The following is a 24201-nucleotide window of genomic DNA, read 5'->3' as shown; positions in this document are numbered from 1 at the left end:
GAGAAATAACTGCGCCCATATTCCCAAAAAATGTTTATAAATGTTCTTTTACATTTAAAGGGGGATATGATATAGGTATGAATAATTTACATTAGTATAGATTTTGCTTTATTGATAGAGATTTAAGGTCAATTTTGTTATATGTATAAGTGTTTCTGATTTTGATTAAGGTATTGTGATTGTGTAGTTCATTTAAATATGTACTGTATAATTAAGAAATATAGGTTGTTAATGGATAATCATCGATAATAGTAAAGCTTGTAGTCATGTTAGTTAATATTTTCTAGATGTGCGTAGATATATTTTAGATAGACATTTTTCATGTCTTTCAAAGATTACAGAATAGGACATTTAATGTTTTAATAACTGAGGACTTTTCATGACAATGAGACACTCTGCTCCTGGCAGCACCAATGTACTTCAAGAGGAAGATGGGCATCGAAGAGGCACCTTATGGAGTTTGATAGCCATTTGGGCAAGAAACTGCTCTTGCCTGGACTATTGCATAAACTGGAAACAGAGAACCCGCAGAGAGAGGACTACTGAACTTGCCTAAGGTGAGATGATCTTTCGGGGTTCCTGATTCATGAAAGAGTCTGCGAGACATTCTGCAGGACACAACAGATAGTGACTGAACTGACTTTGAATTTTCCTGCTTTATGGAAATGTCTGCTGGATACCATGGGCCTGAAGGCTGAAGATGGATGCCCCAACGGTACAGAGGAACTTTGGGTGACTGTCCAGGCAGCAAGATGTCTCTGTCATTTCTAGAGTTTTAAAAGTTTCTTAGTTCTTGTTTACTTAGGTAATATTATATCTTTCTGGAGTCTTTGATGGAGTTAAGAATAGTTAGTTATAGTTATAGTTTTCCTTAGTTATGATAAAGATTATTGTAACTTTTACTTGATAACTGTTTTGTTATATGTAATTTTGTTATGTTAAAGCCTTTTTTTTTTTGTTTAAACCGAAAAAGGGGAAATGATGGAGGAAGGTCATTGGCTAATAAAGGAACTGCCCTGGCCCATTTTATTGGTTAGAGGATAGGTGGGAGGAGTAAACAGAACAGAACGCTGGGAGGAAGAGGAAGTGAGGTCAGAGACTCCACAGCTCTCTCGGGAGCAGACGCCTCAGAGAGAGACGCCATGCCCCGCTTCCGGGATGAAGCTCCGACCCAGGATGGACTAGGCTGGAATCTCCCCGGTAAGCGCACCTTGGGGTGCTACATACAGATGATTAGAGGTGGGCTAAATTAATATGTGAGAATTAGCCTAGAAGAGAAGGGCCAAGCAGTGATTAAAAGAATACAGTGTCTGTGTAATTATTTCGGGGCATAAACTAGCCGAGCAGGCGGCCGGGGTGCTGGGGACGCAGCCCCGCTGCCCTTATTACTTCAACAATTATGTTAATTACTATCATATACCAGAAACTGTGTCAGGAAAAGTTATTTACATTTGTAAAGCTAAGAGGTTTATATTAGATGTCTGTGCAGGACTTTTTTGATTTCCAAAAGAAAAATATTCAAATTGGCATGATTATTGGGTAGAATTCAGTTTTGTTTGTTTTTATTTATATGTATGTATGTCACGTGTGTGGGGTGCCTGAGGAAGCAAAAGATGTCGGCTTCTCCGGAGCTGGAGTTGCAGGTGGTTGTGAGCCACTATGAGCGCTGTGGGAATTGAACCCAGGTCCTCTGCAAAAGCAGAAAGTGTTCTTAACACTGAGCCATCTTTCCAGGCCCAGAATACAATCTAGAGGTGGATACAATCTCTGTGAGTTCGAGGCCAGCCTGGTCTACAGAGCGAGTTCCAGGGCCACACAGAGAAATCCTGTCTGGAAAAAAAAAAAAAAAAAACAAAGCAGAGTGGACTACAGCCATGGCATGAGGGGAGTTAGGCCAGGGCAGCTGTTACTTTAGGGTCACCTGAGTTAGTAAACTCACGAGCAGGTGAGGAAGTGGATCAGAATTCTGCCACCTCTTCCTACTCACTGACGAGGTCAGAAAAGTCATATTTTTTCTGAGGATGGTGAATCTACCTTGGTGATAAATGCATTAATATAGCTTAAAATAAGCTTTTTAAACCTTCAAAATCAGAACATACAAAAGGCTTAAAGGAGCCGAATCCACATCTACCTTAGAGGGAACATAGAACAAACCTTCCGTTGGTGGATTTGAACCTGCCAACTGCCACTTCAGCCAACGCTATAGCTCTGGTTTCTACACCGTTTAATCCTGAGATTTACAGAACGCTACAGTTAAAGTGATGGACACAGGGCACCTCAATGTCAAAGAAAGCGAGGTGGGAAGGCCATCTCCCAAACTCTGGCACTGTCTTAAGACAGTTGACGAGACTCCCTTCAGAGACCTCCTTCCGTGAGGGTCCCCCAAACACAGTCATCCTCAACTTTCTTCGTCTTGCTTTTTCTCAGAAAATTAAAATAGTCTTTCGGCTAGAAAATAAACAGAGAGATCAGAAATGTAAAGGAAAGGAAGAAATTTCCCTAACAAGAAAACCTCAAGGAGGTTGAAAAAGTATCAAAATAGTTACAACAGCTACAAAAGGTTACATCTGTGTAAGCAAGGATTACTTTGTACCTTAATCCTGTACTGGGGTAGGAAGGAGGACGGCGCCCCCTGCTGGCCTGCTCAGGAAGCTCTGACTCCCAGAACCAACATTCTGCCCGCCCGTTCCTCCCTACTCCTTGTGAATTTCAGTTCTTCGTCTCATTTTCTTGCTCACAAAAGCACAGACCTTAAAAAAGTCATGTGAAACATTTTAAGAACTTATTTGCTATCAGTACTTAAGCTCTCCATGCAAGTGTGTGTGCGTGAGTGTGTGAGTGTGTGCGTGTGTGCGAGTGTGTGTGCATGTGTTCAAGCACGTGGAGACCCGAGGTTGACATCAGATGTGTTCCTCACTTTCCATTTTATTTTTTGAATCAGGGTCTCTCGAAGAACCTGAGGCAAGCCCAGCTGAAGAAACAGGCGGTTCTGGACCAGGTTGTGCTTTTCCTCGGTCTGTACAGGGGCTTCTAAGAAGCAGCCAGCGACCTTACTTAAGCTTGAATGCCAAGGACTTTGCTGAAAGGTAGGGTGGGGGGGGGGGATGGGGAGGAAGGCACCTGATGACAACACATCCATGACGTCATTTTACTCACAGACCTGGTTCGGCTGCTTCTTACTTCTGCCTTGTTCTGGAACATCGATCTGCTAAATGGGTTAGCAAAATGTCAGCGCAGTTCAGGGAACCCGGCACATGAATAATCCACTAACCGACATGGTTCCCCCTCCATAGTCATGCCAATGACCCCTCAACTGCCAGTCAGCAGGCACATTGCCTGGCATCTGCACACCTGCCTGACATCCGCACGCCTGTCTGGCACCTGTACACCTGCTTGTGACCTGCACACCTGTCTGTGACATGCACACCTGACTGGCACCTGCACACCTGCAAACTATTAAACACCAGGGACTGTACCCCTCCCAGCAGGGCCCAGCACCCCACGCTATTGAAGGTCTGAAGAGTAACTTGCATCCTTAAGGAGGGCTGCCAGAACCCTCACAGCTTACACCTCTGCTCAGCGGCCAAGATTTCCTCACATCACAGGCCAGTGCCTGCTTTCAAGGCTCTGGTCAGCATAACTTTTAAATGGGTGCTTTGTCTCCCCAAAGAAAACTGTTATTGCTTAGGATGATGGGCAGAAAGGGAAATGCCGGAGACTCCAACAGCCTCTGGGGTAACTGAATGCTGAACCAGAGGCATGAAGTCTACGGGAGACTTCTGAGTCCACCTTAAGGACAGGAGTCCTCATTCATATTTCCCAGGCCTGCAGGCTGAGACTGTGGACATAATGGCTGGGCTGACAGCAGCGTTAAGTAAGAGGTGGATGTTCACGCTGACGTAGAACAGCAGGAAAGTCTCTATTTACACTGTGATTCCACAGCCCCGCCCTAGACTAGGCCTACCTGAGCTTCTAGACAAGAGAAAAGCACACTTCTATTCTGTTCAGATACTTGCTGTCTTGGCTTTTGGTTTTTCCTTTTCCTTTTCTTTTTGTCAACTGGACAGGAACCTAGACATGTCTAAGGAAGCATCAGTTGAGGAAATGCCTTCATCAGACTGTCCTGTGGGGCATTTTCTTGATTAATAATTGATGTGGGAAGGCCAGACCATTGTGGGTGGTGCCGCCCCAGGACAGGTGTTCCTGGAGTGTATAGGAAAGCAAACTGAACAAAGTCCTGGGGAGCGAGCCAGCACGAGGTGCTCTCCGTGGTCTCTGCTTCGTGCCTGCTCCCCAGACTCATGCCTTGGCTTCCACGGTGGTAAGCTGCAAGCTGACCTAACCCTTTCCTCCCCGCGTTGCTTTTGGTCAGTGTGCTAGAACAGCAACAGAAACTTAGCGAAGACACTTATTTTGCTTCCTGTTATATGCAGCTAAACTTTACCCTAATATACTTTATTTTAAAATAAAACATCTTTGTAATTCTGCTCTCTGTCTCCTTCCTCCCACCCCGCCTTTTCCGTGGGGGCTTGGGGTCCGAGCTCAGGGAGCCATCTTCCACCTTGAGCCTTAGTTTTGAAATCATTGTGTAAACTAACAAGACTAATGAGTTTTGATTTGACACCAAATGTCTTCCCCCATTCATCCCATCTAAATGGGAAAGCTCCGTATTTCTGGTGGCTGTCAGATTAACCGTGGGGGCTCATTTGGTTAAAGTTCTCCAGGGTTTCCCCTTTGCCTCAGAGTCTTCAACCTTATCAAACCTTTGGACTCAGAATCCGCTCACTAAATAGAGACCTCTGCCTTAGTCCACAGAGTTCTGTAAGGGATGTGTGTTCTTCCCAGGGCACGTTTGCTCAGAAAACAAGCAAATGTCAGTGCCTTGCATTTCTATGGCCACTTTAAGTCACAAAATGACTTTAGTCCATGGTCCTCAAGAGGCCCGGCACTGAGCTGTGATTTCACAGGGCTCAGCCAGCCTCCATGTCAGCCTTCCTTTTACTCAAGGTTTTGTGGGGGAGAATTCAGCTTGAAATGTAGTTTGTCTTTGAAGGCAATGTCTTTCCAAGAACCAGAATAATCCATAGACATAAATAAGCTATAAATAAATAAAATAAAGTTCATGGAAACAAAACCTGTTGAAGCCAGTCTATGCCTGCTCTGATGTCGTTTGCGGAAATGAATGGAAGCGTGAAGCGCCGCGTGAGCTGCAGGCGTGCGGACTGTGTGGATTTTACTGAGCTGGTTCCTCTGCTATTCACTGTCCGAGGACTTCCTGTATCAAGTGGCCGTATTATTCTCCTGCATCTGAGGGCACGTCTCTCTTTTCAAAAAGCCTCCTCCAGTTAATTACTTTTCTTCCTTCTTTTATACGCACACGATAATCAAAGCCTAGGAGAGACTGCTGTGCCAGAGAGGGTGGATTTTATGACTCTTTTCACAAAGCGCCTCCTTCATGGACTGCTCTCTAGTGCAGCTTGAATAGTTCAGTCACCAGGAGACAGTGGATTGGTTTGCCCTAAAAAGATATTTTTGGATCCAGAAGAGAAATGAAGTCCAGAGCACATTTGGTTTCTTAGAGACACAAGCTGTAATGATTAATGTTGAAGCGAAGATGCCGCCCATTTGCTTCTGGAGAATTAAACCTAAATAAAAACGTTAGGGAAAGAGCTCCAACGTTTTCTATGGTAATTTAAAGATGACTGCATGGGCCTGGGACAGCGCAGTGGTTAAAAGCACTTGCAGAGGACTGAGGTTCAGTTCCCAGTGCCCACACAGTGGCTAGCAAGCATCTGCAGCTCCAGTTCCTTAGGATTTGATGACCTGTTTTGGCCTCCATGGGCCCAGGCAGGCACATGATACACCTACATATATGTAGGTAAAACACTCACACACATAAAATAAATCTGTTTTTTTTTAAAAAAGGATCAGGGCTGGAGAGATGGCTCAGAGGTTAAGAGTATTGCCTGCTCTTCCAAAGGTCCTGAGTTCAATTCCCAGCAACCACATGGTGGCTCACAACCATCTGTAATGAGGTCTGGTGCCCTCTTCTGGCCTGCAGGCATACAGACAGACAGAATATTGTATATATAATAAATAAATAAATATGTTAAAAAAAATAAAAAAAAATAAAAAAAAGGATCAATGTAATCCTCTGTAAAAACATTAAATTTACCGACACACATGCCCACCAACCTGTCCTATCTTATTTGGAACATGGTTATATTATAATGATAAGATAATCAGAAGTCTAGAATCACAGGTCTGTTCTTATTTTGTTTTACAGCATATAGACCAAGCCTAAGGTACTAGGCCTTTGGTGGAAATATGCAGACCAGAAAAATAAAGTTTATTCGGAGGAAAAAACGAACAAACAAACAAAAACAACTAACCTCAGAGTTTCTTTCACTCTGTGGCTTCCTGCTTGGTAGATAGGAAGTGTCAAGGGGCTATGGATTCCTTCTGGGGAAGTTGCTGAAGATCACCCCTGCTGTGTTAAATGGTCCCCTCAAACTCCTGACTTCAGCGCTAGATGGGGGTCTTAAAGCGGAGGGCAAAGCAGAACACATGAGATGTGAGAACCGGGAGGAAAGCTGTAGCCAGGATTCAGGGAGGAGACTCAGTGGATTAAGAAAAATGAAGAAAGCATAAAAAAATATTTATGAAACTCACAACTTTTTGTTTTGGTTCTGTTTTTGAGACAGGATTTCTTTGTGTAGCCTTGGCTATGCTGGAACTCACTCTGTAGAACAGACCAAGCTGGCCTCAAACTCATGGAGATCCACCTGCATCTGCTTCCTAAATACTGAGATTAAAGGTGTGCGCCACCACTACCTGGCCAAAACTCACAATTTTTAAGCTAATTAAAAATGTATAATTCAAAGAAGAAAGGGCATTTGAGTGAATGTATCCTGCATGGGTGGACAAGCTGCCCTTGGAAGATCTGGGTAATAATTACATGAAAATCTCACTGAGGAGTATATGGTTCCCTATGAGATTGGCCAGAAGGGCCCTGGAGGCACCCAAAACAGCAGAGGATCGCCATTGCCTCTGGATGCTCACCGTATATAGATAGTGCGACCCTATCGCTAAAGACTCAATGCACTCCCATTGCAGGACGTGAAAAAATCAACCTAGAAGCGACCTCCCCTCAAAACTTCCTCCCCGCTGGCTACCTTCCATGGTATCAGGAAGAGCTATATAGGTCACTAGGGGAGAAACGCCATCAGTGGGCCTTGCACCCACTGGTTTGCTGGTAACATTACTGTTTTCTGGTTGGATTTTAGACCCGCTCTACAGGGTGGGATGAACTCCCTTCCCTGCTTTTCGCCACTGCTGACTGCTTAAAAAGCCAGTGTGGGAGAGCTGCGGGGACCCAGGCTCTCCCCTAACAATTCCGGTAACATAATCAGATGACCACTGTGAGCTGGAGCTGCCTCCTTGGAGGACAAGACCCTCAAATTCTGGGCTTCTGGGATGAATTTGGTCTACACGCGTTAGCACACATGCGAATATATCCGAGTTCGTACCATTTCTGGGTTCTCCTCAGCGAGCTTCGCCATCTTCTCTGAGATCATCTTCTTCAGGCAGCTACTCAGGAAAAAAGCCTACGAAACCCGGAAATAGAGACTGCTCTTAGGCTGGGCAGTGGTGGCGCTCGCCTTTGATCCCAGCACTCGGGATACAGAGGCAGGAGGATTCCTGTGAGTTTGAGGTCAACCTGGTCTCGTGAGTTCTGGGCCAGCCAGGGTTTCATAATGAGCCTCCCTGTCTTAAACAAACAAAATAAACAATCAGAAACACAGAGCTGGAGAGGCGGCTCAGGAGTTAAGAGCACTGGCTGCTCTTCCTGAGGACTCAAGTCTGAATCTTATCACCGACATGGTGGCTAACAACGGCCTGTAGCTCCAGTTCCAGGGGATCTGACGCCCTCTTCTGGTCTCCTTGGGCATTGCATGCACACACCACACAGACTCATGCCGACAAACATCCATACACATTAAAAATAATAAAAACAGCCGGGCAGTGGTGGCGCATGTCTTTAATTCCAGCACTCGGGAGGCAGAAGCAGGCAGATCTCTGTGAGTTCGAGGCCAGCCTGGTCTACAAAAGCTAGTTCCAGGACAGCTAGGGCTGTTACACAGAGAAACCCTGTCTCAAAAAACCAAAATAAATAAATAGATAGATAGATAATAAAAACAAGCAAATCTTTAAAACAACAAAACCCTCCATCAGCTCGAGGTCCTCATTCTCCTTCTCTCACTGCATATGGAGGCTAAAACTCACCAGCACATTTTAAAGAATTTTGTCTTTAATTTTCTCAGAAATGGACTTAAAATGTAATTAGCAGGAAAACTCAGGTTTCCTAAATTGCAAGAATGTAGGAACATTTAAAGACAGATGAATAAATAGGCCAAAATCCTATTCCTAATTGTTTCCCCTCTTAATCCACATTTCTACGGCACTATGAACAGTTTGTGTCTCATAAGCAACAAGCTCCTTCCACTAAATAAATAAATCTTCCACTTAATGGTATAATAATTATTGGGAGACTCATCATCAGGCATAAGTACTAACCTGTCTATTTGGAAGAAAATATGAAAACTTTTGCTTTTTGTTTGTTTTGTTTTCAAGACAGGGTTTCTCTGTGTGGCCTGGAACTGTAGACCAGGCTGTCCTGGGTGCATGTGCCACTATGCCTGGCTTACAGAGATACTTTCTAACTTCTTTTATCTTTTTTTTTTTTGTGTCTGTCACATCAGGCATCTCGATCCCACTCGGTTTCCATCCCTTTGTATTCCCCCTCTGCCCTTGCAAACCCCCCTCAAACACAAACAAAATTTAAGAGGAAAAAAAAGAGAAAAATCTCCTCATGGAAGCTGCAGTGTGACTCAGCGCGTCACCCAGTGATGGGGAAGTGTGAGCCAAATCAACCTTTTCCTCCCACGTTGCTTCTGGTCCTGGCGTTTCATCACAGCAACAGAAATCCTAATTAGGACACCCTAAGGACCATTTCCTTCACTTAGTATTGCAGTTTCGTACTTTCTGTTTTTTAGAGGACGGACATCACCACCACATCGGTTTAGAGGTAGACATTGGTGACCAGAAACCAAAGTTCTCTGTGGAGCTAAGCAGGGCTCAGGTTGAACACAACAACAATGTAAAGTTTACCTGATATTTTTATTAGAATTAGAATACCTGGAATAATTTGCCTATTTTAAGAGTTATTATCTTCATCCAGGCAGTGGTGGGGCACAGCTTTAATCCCAGCACTTGGGAAACAGAGGCAGGTGGATCTCTGTGAGTTCGAGGTCAACCTGGTCTACAAGAGCTAGTTCCAGGACAGGCTCTAAATCCAAAGCTACAGAGAAACCAAAAAAAAAAAAAGAGTTATTATTTTCTTATTTATGTGCATGTGTTTTTGCCTGCATGCTGCTGATCTCAAAGGCCAGAGAGGGTGTTGGATATCCTAGGGCTGGAGTCACAGGTGGCTATGGGTGCTGGGAACTGAAACCTGGTCCTTTGCAGGAGCAGCCAGTGCTCTTAACTGCTGAGCCATCTCTCCAGTCCCTTTATTTTTTTTTAATTAAAATATTTTTTCACCTGGAATTTTGATTCTAACTTGAAATAGCTAAGATAGGGGGATTTGTTTGTGGATGCTTTGTTTAATTTTGGGGTGGTCTCTCTATTTTACTTGGACACATCAGGACCCATCCCCTCTCTCTCTTTGCTTCCTGTTGCTGGGCCTGAGACAGTTTGGTCCACCACACGTTTCTCTCTTTGCCTCGCTACAGGTGATGGTGCTAAACCAGCACAGTCTGAAGCCTCTGGAATTGAGAGCTGAAAAAAGCCTTCTTTGTGTGATTTATCTCAACTCAGAGCTGGCCATCACATCAACTATATTCATTGAATTCATGACCATAGTGACCAGGAAAATAAAGCAAAATAAAAACAAAGTATTTTGGTCCCGTGCCTGTGTATGCCGACCAGCAGGCCAGGCACTTTGGCACAACCGGCTTTCACGCCCCGACCTGAGAACTCACCTGTTTGGTGTAAACGACGAACCACTGCTGCCGACTGTCTTCACTGTACTGAAATCTCAGCTCTAGGTTCTGGTTGAGAGTTCGCTGGGGCCCCTCTGTATCCAGCAGAGTTCCCTGGAGAGGGAAGGGATCACCAAGGGGCCTTGGAATAGACTGATGTGAAGAAAGCATCATTTCCCCAAGGCTGTCAATCTCCCAGGGACCATGGGAGGAAAGGAGCATAGTCAGGACACAGGGAGCCTTGGAAAGGTGTGCAGAAGGCAGCAGAGTGTAGCCCAGGCTAGAAGGGTGGAGGAAGACTTCCTAGAAGGAGGGGCATGTGAACAGAAGTAGGCGCTGTCCAAGTCTGTCCTGGTGGCTTTATCGGTTCGAGATGCTGTGAGGGACTGGACATGTGAGTGGTCGACACTCACCCTTCCACCGAGTCCTTTGCTTACTAGAACTGGGTGTACAGGGGTCTAGTGCTGGCTAGCGAAGGGCTTGGCTCTCGTGGCCTTACAAGCAAAGCTAAGGACTCCAGACTTCACCCCGAGGACAGCGGGCATTCCTTAAGAGAGTTGGCAAAGCAAGATGATAGTGAGACTTGATTCACGTCCTAGAGATGTTAGCCTCAGAGCACCTGCATGGAGAGTAAACTGGGCAATAACTGTCTGCAGAGAAAGGGAATAAATGAAGTGATCCCCACAATCGCTCCACCCCTAGCGAGAGAACCCGGAGAAGACAGAAGCCTGCTGAGGTGAGAGGGGAGGAACTTGAAGCCGAGGTCAGGGTTTGTGAGCAGATCACCACAAGGGGGAGCTCCTGTGAAGTCTCTGTCTGAACAGTGAACGGTGCACACGCGGTGTGAAGCCCTGGGACCAGTCCTGCGTCTCCAAGACGAAGCACACAGAGAAAAACTTTAAAGGGCCTACAAAGCGAGGTGCCAGATACTCACAAGGAAAGTGACCTGCCAGCACTTTACTCCGCTCATCTGGAAAGCAATGTCCTGGGTCTGGCCGTCAGGCAGGGTTACACAGCAGCTGATCTCGTTGTTGCCGATGGAAAGTACAGCCGTGCAGCCGGGTTCGGGATGGTTGCAGGTACAGGGATCCAGCTGAATGTACCCATAATGCCGGACCTCCTGGGACCGCTCCAGAAACTACTCCAAGGTGGGAATGGAGGAGAAGGAAAAAAGATACAGAGCTCATGGGTGTGAGGGAGATGGGGGAGAAGAAGATAGGGGTGGAGGGAGCATACTGCTGCCCTGCTGGTGAAACCCACATGGGGGTGGGGGGAATCACAACAAAGCTCTCTGCTTCTACAGCGTCCAAATGAGGCTCTTAGTCCTGCCTTCTCCCCCGCCCTGACTCCTAACCCTACTCCTGTTTAGACCTTGGAGCCAACACACTCAGCTTATGAATGAAGACCAGAGTTGAGAAAACAAAAGAGTAGATGTGATTCTTTCGCAATAGGAAGGGTTCCGCCTGCCTGTAAGTGTGGTACATCTTGTGTGTGTCCATGGAGGTCAGAGGAGGACAGCGGATCTCCTGGGGTGGGGTAGGGGTGCTGTAGATGCTGTGAACCAGCATACACGTGTGAGGACCAAACCTTGGTCTTCTGCAAGAGCGGCAAGTTCTCTCACTCACTGAGCTATCTCCTGGCACAACTCTTGTCCCTTTTAAAAAAAAAATTTGAAATAAAGGCCGGGATGGTTCAGAGGCAGAGCTCTTGCCAGTGTGTATGAGGCCTGAGTTCAATCCCAGCACCGAAGAAAAAGAAGGGAGAAGGAAGGAAGACCTTTTGAAAAGTGGATAAACTTCTAGCTGTTGTGGATTAAAGGAAGTGAACGTATTTAATTAAAAGTAAAGCTATGTCGGGAGACGGTTGATGACTATTAACTCTACTCCAGACACCCGTTGGCCCTGGCCATTCTACAGGAGGTGCTAACCTGCATGAACCAGAGGGTAGAATTCTTAAGGATTATACACTTGAAGACGTCATTCTTTTAAGAACATTATATCTGGACCCAGAGAGATGGCTCAGTGGTTAAAACACTTGCTGCTCTTACGCAGGGGATAGGGGTTCAGTTCCCAGCACCCACACCAGGCAGCCCACCACTGGTTAACACCAACTCCTGAATCTGATGCCCTTTTCTGGCCTCTGTGAGCACCCGTACACACACACACACACACACACACACACACACACACACTAATAAAAACAAATCTTTTAACTAACACAAGTACCTTAAAAAGCCAACTTTACGCACAAGCCATGGATGGCATGTTTACTTATTTTCATTTGAGAATGCTCTTTAAGGAAACACACACTAGAGTCTGGGGCTGGTGCTCCAGTGTGAACACTAGCCTAGGATGTGTAAGGCCATTAGGGAGCCTACTGTCTCTATAGCAACGCCATACCTCTTTCACCGCAGCACAAAAATGGCCTTTGCTGGAGAGGCTGTGGAGGAAGGGGTACCCTCATCCATTGCTGGTGGGAATGCAATCTTGTGCAACCACTGTGGAAGTCAGTGTTTCGGTTTCTCAGGAAATTCGGGATCAACCTACCCCTAGACCCAGCAATACCACACCTGGGAATATACCCAAGAGATGCTCTATCATATGACAAAAGCATTTGTTCAACTATGTTCATAGCAGTATTATTTGTAATAGCCAGAACCTGGAAACAACCTAGATGCCCTTCAATGGAAGAATGGATGAAGAAAGTATGGAATATATACACACTAGAGTACTACGCTGCGGTAAAAAACAATGACTTCTCGAATTTTGCATGCAAATGGATGGAAATAGAAAACACTATCCTGAGTGAGGTATCCCAGACCCAAAAAGATGAACATGGGATGTACTCACTCATAATTGGTTTCTAGCCATAAACAAGGGTCACGGAGTCTACAATAGGTGAACCTAAAGAAGCTAAGTAAGAAGGTGAACCCAAGGAAAAACATATAGTTATCCTCTTGGCTAAGGGAGGTAGACAAAATTGTCGGGGAGAAAATTGGGATCTTGGGGGTGGGGTGGGATGGGGGTAAGGGGAGATGGGGAGAGAAAAGGTAGAAGGGAAGGAGGGGGGGACTTGGGGAAACAGGAGGATTGGGATAAAGGAAGGGTGGATAGGGGAGCACGGAACCACAATTCTTAGTTAAGGGAGCCACTTTAGGGTGGGCAAGAGACTTGACCCTAGAGGGGCTCCCAGGTGCCCAAGCTGAGGTTCCTAGTTAGTTCGTTGGGCAGCTGAGGATAGGGAACATGAAATGACCCTATCCTAGAGCAATACTGACGAATATCTTGCATATCATCATAGAACCTTCATCTGGTGATGGATGGAGATAGAGACAGAGACCCACACTGGAGCACTGGACTGAGCTCCCAAGGTCCCAATGAGGAGCAGAAGGAGGGAGAACATGAGTAAAGATGTGGGGACCATGAGGGGTGCACCCACCCACTGAGACAGTGGAGCTGATCTACTGGGAGCTCACCAAGGCCAGCTGGACTGTGACTGAAAAAGCATGGGATAAAACTGGACTCTCTGAACATGGCGAACAATGAGGGCTGATGAGACGCCAAGGACAATGGCAAGGGATTTTGATCCTACTTAATGTGCTGGCTTTGTGGGAGCCTAGCCAGTTTGGATGTTCACCTTCCTAGATACGGACGGAGGGGGGAGGACCTAGGACTTACCTCAGGGCAGGGAACCCTGACTGCTCTTTGGACTGGAGAGGGAGGGGGAGAGGAGTGGGGGGAGAGGGGGGAGGAGAAGGGGGGGGAGAAGGGTTAGAGGAGGGGGAGGGAAATGGGAGGCTGGGAGGAGGTGGAAACTTGTTTTTTTTTCTCCTTTTCTCAATAAAAAAAATAATAAAAAAAAATGACTTTAGACACACATAAATGAAAAGGTGCCACTGTGTGCCAACAAAACTTTATTTGTAAGAACAGTGGGCCAGAGTCCCAGTTAGTTCATCTCTGGTTTATATCAAATTGCTTTGGGTCATTTCACTCATCCTCAGTTCAGCCTCCTTGCGCGAGCACAAGGTCCTAGCTTACGTGTTTGTCCCATCTCCGGGAGTTCACACAGGAGTAGGACGAGGAAGTGTAAATTAGATGCAGGCCTGGGTCTACATGTGGTGCTCGCTGCCGAAGAGATTCATAGCAGAGAAAGCTATTAACAGCTTGACTTCCGGTGAAAGGGAACGGGCTGGCTGCATGATAATCTCAACCCCAAAGGATTACACTCGACCCTTATACAATGGTGTGGAGGAGCTTTATTAATTAACTGGGCCAAAGATTCGATATACTGTATGCTTTCAGAGTCCTTACACAGTAAACTTTTCCTAATTACAGAGTCAGAAAGATCAGGGGAGGAACTCCCGTTTTCAGTGCTCGATGGGTTTGTCACTGATAGCAACACTGGATGCTAGCGTGTGCGGGAGCTAGGCTAGCGCATGTGGGAGCTCAGTGCGGGAACTCGGGCTAGCATGTGCGGGAGCTCGCTTCCAAGGGACAGCTCTTGCCACAATGCAACACTCACCTCTGTTTGATTCTCTTTCTCCTGGAGTGCCTTCAGTTCCTCCCTCTGAACCTGTGTGGGTTTCACCCATTCTATTTCAATGTCCTGCACTGCCTTAAAAACAGGATAATTATATAATTAGCAACCTTAGTAAAAATTAATTAACCTATATAAAGGGCTAAAAACCTAGACCCAAATGGATCTACATAATGATTTGACAGATTATAAAGATTGTCTTCTTGTTGTTTTGTTTTGAGATGGGGGTCTTTTCAAAAATTTACCTTTATTTTATGTGCAACTGGTATTGTTTTGCCGACGTGTGTCTGAATTAAGGTGTTGGATCCCCTGGAACTAGAGTTACAGACAGTTGTGAGCTGCCATGTGGGTGCTGTGAATTGAACCCCAGGTCCTCTGGAAGAGCAGTCAGTGCTCTTAACCTCTGGGCCATCTCTCCAGACCTGGGATAAGGTCTTAATATTGAGCACTCTTTATATAGATAGATCAGGCTGGCCTCAAACTCCACCTCCAAAGTGCCTGGATACCTGGAATGCATGGCCACAGCTGGCCTAGTGCCAATTAAATTAGCAAGGAGGAAAGATTTCTCTACAGTTAGGACAATAAGAATCCTTGGCAAAGAAAGTCAAAGTAACTTCAGTACCATCCAGTCAAATAACTTTCTAAGAGATTAAGGTATAAAACACCATTAAAGGCAGAAAAGGGGTGGGGGAGATGGCTTGGCAGTTAAGAACATACGCTGGTCTTTAGAGTATGAGATGGTTCACAGGCACCTGTGACATCAGACCCAGGGACCCAAAGCCTCTGGTCATAGCAGCCACCTGTGACATCAGATCCAGGGACCCAAAGCCTCTGGTCATCGCAGCCACCTGCACTTCCATGCACAAACCAATACACAGACATGCACATGTATGATTTTAAGAAATGAATTTTTTTTTTGGTTTTTCGAGACAGGGTTTCTCTGTGGCTTTGGAGCCTGTCCTGGAACTAGCTCTGTAGACCAGGCTGGTCTCGAACTCACAGAGATCCGCCTGCCTCTGCCTCCCGAGTGCTGGGATTAAAGGCGTGTGCCACCACCACCCTGCAAAATGAATCTTTTTTAAAGCAAAAAATTAAAGATGAATGTGTTTATCTTGATGGAAAGACCATCCTTTTAAGATATAATAGCAAGATCATATGTAGTTATACATAAGTACAAATTTCTGTACACAAGACACCAGGAACTAAGCTAAAAGGTAAGTACTAAAGCAGGCAAAGGGTTAATATTTACAGAGAACAACAGGACACACATAAAATCACCAAAAACGGAGCACAGGTCAATACTGACAGTTGACCAAGAGGGTTTCCAGATGGCAAATGCATACATACAGTCTCACTAGTAATCAGAGTGTTTTGCCTCTTGACTTGACAAGGTTAAAACATGCACAGTTAGAGCTGACGGGTTGAGAGAAACAGTGTGATACGCAATAGATTAAATTCATACAACTTTCTAGAAGTAACTTGGCAATACAAATCTAAAACCACATATAAGATTCATAAATACAAGGAGCCAAACACAATAACCCCATCACTCAGGAGGCAGAAGCAGGAGGATCTCTGCGAATTCAGAGTCAGTCTGGTCTACATAGCAGCTTCCAGGACAGACAAAGCTATACAATGAGACCCTGTCTTAAAACAAACAAAACAAAAAAGGTGTGGGGAAAAGTATATTGATAAAACCACTACTGCTATTGTATATAAAAATGAGATAGTTTAACTGATGGTTAGCAGCAAACACACACACATGTTCGCACTCAGAATCTGTGGGTTCCACATCCTTGGATTGAACACGCTGGGGTAACAGAGGCGTGGAGTCAAAGCGTGTCTACACGGATGTGCACCCACCGGTTTCTCATCACTGTTCCCCAAACAAAGCAGGTAACAACTGCTTGTATGGCGTTTTCATGAACTCGGTGTTGTACGTAATCTAAAGGTTTAAAGCTCACAGGAGAACGCATGTGACTTCTGTGGGAATGCCGTCCCATTCTATCGGAGGGGCTTGTGCAGTTCCAGCCCCAGTGGCCAGCGCCAACCTCACCTGCATGTACAGCAGGTCTCCAGCCGCTCTGCAGTCCATCAGCACGGAGTCCAGGGCGGGGTCCAGGTACCTGCATGATTACATGATCCCCGATGAACACCTAGGGATGTATGCAGAGTTCGATGCTCCACCCTGGGAACTGGGTCCCCTTCTCCCATAAACCTATATCACTGTACTTGTACTCTGATGTGTTCCTGTATCCCTGCTCTGTCCTTGTCCTGTTTCCTCTGGATGTGAGTTTTTAGCTGGTACGCTGTCATCGCTCTTATCGATATGACAACAATAAACATTAACAAAATGTATTGAGCATGTGGGACTGCCTTAATACTGACAATAGTCCTAGGATTGTTCTCCTATTTTACACATATGTAAACTGAGGCTTAAGGAGCTCAAATAACTTGATTGAAAGCGTGGCGAACTGGGTCTCAGCGTGTATCCTCTGACCTAGGAACAGCCGCACTCAGACACACAGCATTGAAAGCAGCTCCGGGATAGTCTAAACCCTTAGATGGAAGCAGAGTCCTTTCCCCTTCTCATATATCCAGTAAAAAGGTTTTAGCGATTTCTCAAACGTTTCTGAGTAGCTGGGGTTAACCCTTTAGAATTCAAAGCCCCAAGCTAGACCCAGCGAGGTCTCATTGGTCAAGTACATCACTATTCCTGGATTTCAAGGCTCCTTTTTTTTTCTTTTTAAAGTTTGTATCCCCAGATTACAGAATAACTACGATGAACAGAGCCAACGTGAGTAGCCATTCAACACAGTCATGATAATGAAGGCTGGGGTCGCAGGTTGTCGGACGAGGCTGGGAAAGCACTCTGCCTTCACTGAGATTTCCTGCTGATTTGTTCTTGCTGGGACTTCCATTTCCCCGCAAAATAACAGCATTTTCTGCAGAGACACTCTGTCCTTCCAATCTAGGAATTAAATGTGGGTGGCCCTGGCACATAGCCTTCAGGAATGTGAGCCGAATGCTTAAGGGGGTCAAATTCAGTCCAAACTGGCTGAGCCATCCCCTCTGCCTTCAAGGAATATCACAGTTACCAGACATCTGATCTGCCTGGATTAGCAACACATCCTTCCCTTACTACAGCTAGTCACCCATCGCTCAGCAGAGCGTGGTCAGCAATTTCTGGCCACTCTGTTTCAGGCCGCTCCACACCCACCTGCCTCTCAAGTCCGGTGAGACTGACAGATTCTCACGCAGTGGCGTCTCTCACAGGTACTCACCATTTTCTGAGTCCTATCTTCCAGTCTTCCGCCTCGGAACTCTGAAGGCTAGTGTAAGGTAGCTCAAAGTCAGCCAGCTTCTTCACAACTAGAGAGGGAAAGGCAGCGTGGAGGTCAGGCTATGCCCTACTCCGAGTTACCCCGCATTGTATAAAACTGTTTTTTTTTTTTCAGCCTGCACCTTGCTCCTAGAAACTCCACTTTATGGTGTTTTGTTCTGTTTGTTTTGCTGTCTACTTCATTTTGAGGGTGGACATTGACAAAGTCAAGGCAGACCACACACCACCATCTGTCTTACGTCACCCATCAGCACAGACTGAGAAATGACTTCTTCATAGTAGAAAGGGGGCTGCCCTATCAGGATGAATTAAGGCCATGGGGCACATGCATATATTAAAACCAAACAAAGCTCCAAAACTTAATAGAGGAGTAGAAGTCCCTCACCTGGGTCCTATAAAGTGATGATGAATGTCTCTCAGTACCGATGGCATGCTCCACACCAACCCGTCACCTGATACCCCAGCTAACTTGGCTGCTGTCTGCCTGTCCACATGCTGTTTGCCCATCTGGACCTCCCGTCTTGGTACTGGATCCAGCTCTGCCGTTCCTTCTCTGCAGTCAACTATATCTTTACTCTCAACCCTGTCTCCTGAGGCCTGGTCTACAGCAAAGCCTCCTCCCTCTGCTGGTTCAGGTCTAATCTGAGCAACACTGACTCGACGGCATTTTTGTTACCCATTTCTTCAACCTCTGTATCCTCCTGCTTTCTCTAACCTGTATTCATTATGGAAACCATGTATAGAAAAGCGCAGAGAGAGGTATTAACCACGTTCTGTTGGGTGTATGATAGGAGGGTTAATATTAAGATAAGGAGTAAAGAAAGCCCCTGCTCACACCCGCCCATCCTGTTTGCTCCACCTTTCCTCTTACCAGAGAGCTTGCCCTCCGGGAAGCACCGAATGAGGAACAGGCCGAAGTACCCCAAGAGCTCCGGATATAGTCCAAGTTTCTGCGCCACCACCTGCGCCAGGAAAAAGCAAAGGGGAGAATTCAGCAAGGGCCATGCTTCAGGCTGTAGATAGAGGCAGAACCGGAAGAGACCAATACACGCCGGCAGCAAGTGCATTGCAGGCCAATAAACACTCAGAGAGATGTTCTGGAATCTAAAATTCACTCATATTTATTACAGTTTGAATCTGAAATGGCCTCCACAGGCTCTTGCATCTGAAGTCGTGGTACCCAAGCTGGTGGTACTGCCTTTGGGGATCATGGGAACTCTTACTTGGAGTCCTTGACATTTGTGGGCCTGGGACCAAAAGGATATGAGCCAGTTTTACTTTTAGCCCAGATTCTCTTTCCTGATCTGCTGGGATGTGAGAAGTCACGGCTGTACATTCCAGTCATCGTGAGCGTCACCATGATAGACTGCACCCTTCCAAACCATGAGCCAAGACAAACCTTTCTCCCTGAAACTGTCTGTGTAGGGACATCTGGAGAAGTAGCTAATGACACATTTGCTCTAGACAATCTTGGGGACCTAGGAAACTAGAGTGGGTAGAATCCAAGCCAGTGCTACTTCAGGGGACACCCTGGGCCCACTGGGACTGGCTGTCCTGACTTGGATCTGGACATATGTCCTGGGTTATTCTAGTGTTTGTCGTAGGATGGAGGATGGCGGCATTCTCCGCAAGCATCCGGCCCTGGGGCTTGCACTGCTGTGCACACCAAGCAGAAGGCACTTCCCACTGTTTGGTGGCATATAAACGGGCCAGTGCTGGTACCCTCCCTCCTTTGGCACCCAGGCCTGCTTCTCTTTGATGCTTCCTGCCATGGTCAAGTTTAACTCACCACGGCTTTGGTCCAGCGTAAACTTCAGACATCATTATATGTAACCTTGGCCCCATGGGCACCGGCAACTCCAGGTCCAGGGTGCTCCTCTTTGACAACAGCTGCCTTTCGTTTCAACATCTGTGGCTTCATATTTACCAGAGTGTAGCCTCCCAGAAATCCACCTCCATTCACCTTCCCTTCGTAGGGACCAGAGGCCACCCTCTCCTCCGCCTAGCTACACATTTAAGACTTGGGAAGACGGCAGCCCCGCTGGGCAGAGGGAAACAGCCCAGAAGGCAGAGCTGCTGATAGCCACATCTGAACCTGGAGAATGTTTTTGTTATCCTCAAAATTATTCAGACTCAGGTCAAGCCCTTGGTGCTCAGCATTAGACCCCATGGAAAGCAGCTTCTGGGGGTACCCAACATTAGACCATATTAAATGCAGCTCCTGGGGGTGCCCAGCATTAGATCCTATGGAATGCAGTTTCTGGAGCTTCCCAGGTGTGAGAGGAGAAGTCTTCAAGAGAGACCGCCTGCCCTGCCAAAAAAAGAAGTGCCCCACCACTCCCTGCCAGGCACCGCCCTCCTTCCTGTTCCCATCCTTGCAGCGACCTGAGACACAGCCTTCTGCCTGTTACCAGGACCCAGTCTGGTGAGTGCCAGGGAAGTAGCCACAACCTTAGGAGAACCTCAGAGGTCTCGAGAGGGTAAAATCAAGGAGCCCTCCCCCCACCGAGGATGGGCTAGACCTTGGCTTTCTCAGTCAGTTTCTCTTTGGGGATGATTTCTGTGTGTCACCTCTGCAGATAAACCATCCCCAGAGGAAGCGACAGGCAGGAATCACATTCAAGTCTCCATCTAAGACCTGTTTCTGCATCCCCTGGAGCTGAAGCTAAGCAGAGTTTACCTCAAGGACCCTTTCGGCTGTATCTGACGTTAGAACCTCCACGTTAACACTCTTTCCATTGGGCAGAAACACATCCAAAGAGGCTTGCGTGGTGGTGACGTTCAATGTGTGCTATAAGTAAAAAGGCAGCCGTCAGTTTCACACCCATCTCAGAGAGAGCCAGCAGTCCTTGCCTGCCCCCACCGTGTGCAGGGAGCCAGCACTGAGGAGAGAGCACCCAAGTGCTGAGGTTTAACAAGGCTGTGTCTCTCCATGGGACCCTGCAGTGCACAGTCTGGTACATTTCTTTATATAGCTGGAGATTTTTCTGTCACCTCAAGTCAACAGAGTCCACGAGCCAATCTGAGCATCCTTTGCTGGTACTTCCGTCCCTCTAGTGAAGTGCTGACTGACAGCCACCCCTCAATACGTGTAGTGTAGAACATAAAATGAGATAAAACAGGACACGTGCCTAACAGGACCACTTTCCCGATTCGAGCTTAATTTCCTTTTCAAAATTTTGATACAAACCTCTTTTAAAGACACCGCTGAGAATAAGGCTTCCTCTGCCCTGTTTGCCTTTTGAAGCTAAGATGAAAACAACAACAATAGAAGCCATCTTTGAAAAACAGATGTTTGGAAAAGCAGTCCCAGGCCTAAGCCCAGGACACTCTGCATGTCTGTTCAGCATAACAAAATGGCCCCAGTCACAACGCGACCAAAGGCCTCAATCCATTCCACATAACCTGGCTCAGGGAAGTTCATCCCAAGGGCTTAGCCAAGCATGACTCAGGAGCCATCTGAAGAGGTACATGGTCACTAAAGACTACCTTCCAGTAGAACAGGGAAGAGGGAACAGGCCTGGCATCAGCCACTAGAGTGCTGACCTCCCACGAGGCAGCAATGTGCCACAGTCCTCAAAACAGCCAGAAACAGGAGCTCTGTTCCCCATTTTCCAGCTGGAAAAACTGGTACATAAAGAAACTAAATAAACTCAGTGTCGCTCCCTTGTATAAATCTAGCAGTTGGAGAAAACAAGAAGATTACGAGTTCAAGGTCAGTCTGAGATACGTAGTGAGTGCTGTAGAAAAGAGAGGAGAATAGGAACTGGGAAAGAGAGGAGGAGAAGGAGAGGAAAAAGTCAATGAAAATGGAAGGGAAGGGGAAGGGAGGGGAGAAGAGGGGAGGGGAGAGTTTGAATGCATCATCCCAAGTCACAGAAATCAAAATATCACCTCTTGCTCCAGAGCCAGATTCACCATCACCAAGCCATATCTCCAGCAGCTTGTCTGAATGGATAGAAACATTTAAAATACTGAGTCACAGGAAGAAGCCCTGTGGCTTAAACATCACCGCTAGACAGAACAGGTTGCAGGGTCTTAGGGTGGACGATTAATGAGAAAAGGCTCAGAGACAAGACCCAAGATCCAGGAATATCTCAGACTCCAGGGACTCAACGACAGCCCCTCTCCAGCAGTGTGCATCGGCCAACAGCTAGTCAGGACACAAGGGCCAAGGAACTGTCAAGAGCTGGATCAATCAAAAAAATTGCAAAAGAGAAGAAAGCATGACCAAAGCATGGACATACATGTTCAGAGGAAGCATTAGGCCCTGCAGATTCATGGGCAAACAATGGAAAAGAAAAATAACATCATTGCCAAAGTGAACACTACATCAGTACCCAGAAAAGAGACACCACAGAGCAAAGTTATGAGGTAAAAAGCTTTTAAACAAAGCTAGACAGTCAAAATCCCAAGGCCCTAAAACTAGGCCAAAATCCTTTAAAATTGTTGGAAGAATTAATACAAAACAAAACTCTACAACACTGATAGCCCACAAGAGATATTTTCTTAAGGCAAGAAAACAAAAGCTGTAATGTACTCCTATAAAAACTTGCCAAACTTATCTTCATGTGTACTGGCATTCAATGAGCCACAAGATTTCTACCTTAAATAATTTTTTTTCTTTTTAATTCTGTGTGTGTGTGCATGTACACACATACGCACGTGCACGCACGCGCGCACACACACACACACGTGCAAAAGCCAGAGGCAGCACTGGATCTTCCTGGAACTGAAGTTACAGGCTATAACCTGGCATAGGTGCTGCAGCCCTGACTAGGGTCCTCTGCTAGAGGAACAATCAGTCTTCAACCATGGAGTCAACCCCCAAATGCCAGACTTCAACTTTTAAAAATCAAGTTTAGGGCGAACTACACAGGAGCAGGCCTAAGGCAGTGACCTAGACCAGAGCAAGCCTGGGACAGTGAACTCCATGGGCAGGAGCAGATCCATACCAGGGACATTTGTGAGAGCAGGTCTGGACCAGTGGCCTAGGCCAGAGCAAGGCTGAGGCAGCGAACTCCACAGGAGCAGGGGAGCAACTGCTGAGGGAGTGGGCCAGAGCCAGAGACCTCTGTGGGTTCAGCCATAAGTCTGGGATCTCTGTGAAACTAGGCCTGAGTCAGGACCTATGAGGGTCCAGGCATGAGTCTGGGACCTCCAAGGGAGTGGGTAAGAACCAGAGACTGCTGCAGGTCTGGGTGTGAGTCTAGGACCTCTGAGGGGGCAGGCCTGAGTCAGGACCTCCGCAGGAGTGGATCCAGATCAGGGACATTTACAGAAACCCGGTAGGGCCGAGCAACCTCCAGGACATGGAGTGACCATGCATCTTATCAGATCACCATGCTTTAAAACTAGACATCAACAGGAACACTAATTCCAGAAAGCCCACAAACAGATGGAAATTAAACAATGCTCACCTGAATCATCAATGGGTCAAGAAAGAAATAAAGGGAGAAATTAAAGACTTTCTAAAATTCAGTGAAAATGACCACACAACAAACCCAAATTTATTAGACACGATGAAAGCAGTGTTTAGAGGAAAGTTCATAGCACTAAATGCCTAAATAAATAAGCTGGAAAAATCCCACACTACTGAATTAACAGAACATTTGAAAACTTTAGAGCAAAAAGAAGCAAATTCACCTAACAGAACTAGATGGCAGGAAATAATCAAATTGAGAGCTGAAATCAACAAAATAGAAACAAAGAAAACAATACAAAGAATGCAAAACAAAGACTTGGTTCTTCGAAAAAAATCAACAAAATAGACAAACCTTTATCCAAACTAACCAAAAGGCAGAGAGAGAATATCCAAATTAAAAAAATCAGAAATGAAAGGGGGGACATAATAACAGACACGGAGGATCATCAGGTCATCTTTTGAAAACCTGTACTCCACAAAATTGGAAAACTTAAAGGAAATGGACAACTTTCTGGATAAATATCACTTACCAAAATTAAATCAAGACCAGATAAGCAAATTAAATAGACCTATAACTGCTAAAGAAATAGAAACAGTCATCAAAAGTCTCCCACCAAAAAAAAAAACAAAAACAACAACAACAACAACAAAAACCCAGGACCGGACAGTTTCAGCTCAGAATTCTACAAGATTTTTTTTTTTTTTTTTTTTTTTGGTTTTTCGAGACAGGGTTTCTCTGTGGCTTTGGAGCCTGTCCTGGAACTCGCTCTGTAGACCAGGCTGGTCTCGAACTCACAGAGATCCGCCTGCCTCTGCCTCCCGAGTGCTGGGATTAAAGGCCACCATCGCCCGGC

General features: G+C 46.1%; 1 protein-coding gene across 1 annotated transcript in view; it reads right to left on the bottom strand.

Annotated features, from left to right (window-relative positions):
- Positions 1-2355: 2355 nt before the first annotated feature.
- The window catches only part of Snx31 (sorting nexin 31), a 37658-nt gene continuing 15812 nt past the window's right edge, over positions 2356-24201 (bottom strand). The window contains exons 5-14 of the mRNA XM_041637771.1: positions 20603-20713; positions 18794-18884; positions 17864-17951; positions 16636-16705; positions 14565-14657; positions 10978-11181; positions 10044-10157; positions 7530-7607; positions 3161-3208; positions 2356-2448 (exon numbers count right to left, since the gene is read on the bottom strand). Of these exons, the coding sequence (XP_041493705.1) occupies positions 2356-2448; positions 3161-3208; positions 7530-7607; positions 10044-10157; positions 10978-11181; positions 14565-14657; positions 16636-16705; positions 17864-17951; positions 18794-18884; positions 20603-20713 (990 nt within the window). The remainder of the gene's footprint in view (positions 2449-3160; positions 3209-7529; positions 7608-10043; positions 10158-10977; positions 11182-14564; positions 14658-16635; positions 16706-17863; positions 17952-18793; positions 18885-20602; positions 20714-24201) is intronic.

This window comes from Microtus oregoni, unplaced genomic scaffold (assembly GCF_018167655.1).
Source record: "Microtus oregoni isolate MIOR12 unplaced genomic scaffold, Mior012 000053F_ref0000044, whole genome shotgun sequence".
NCBI lineage: Eukaryota > Metazoa > Chordata > Mammalia > Rodentia > Cricetidae > Microtus > Microtus oregoni.
Note: the sequence above shows the minus strand (reverse complement) of the source record. Positions and strands in the feature narration are given on the sequence as shown.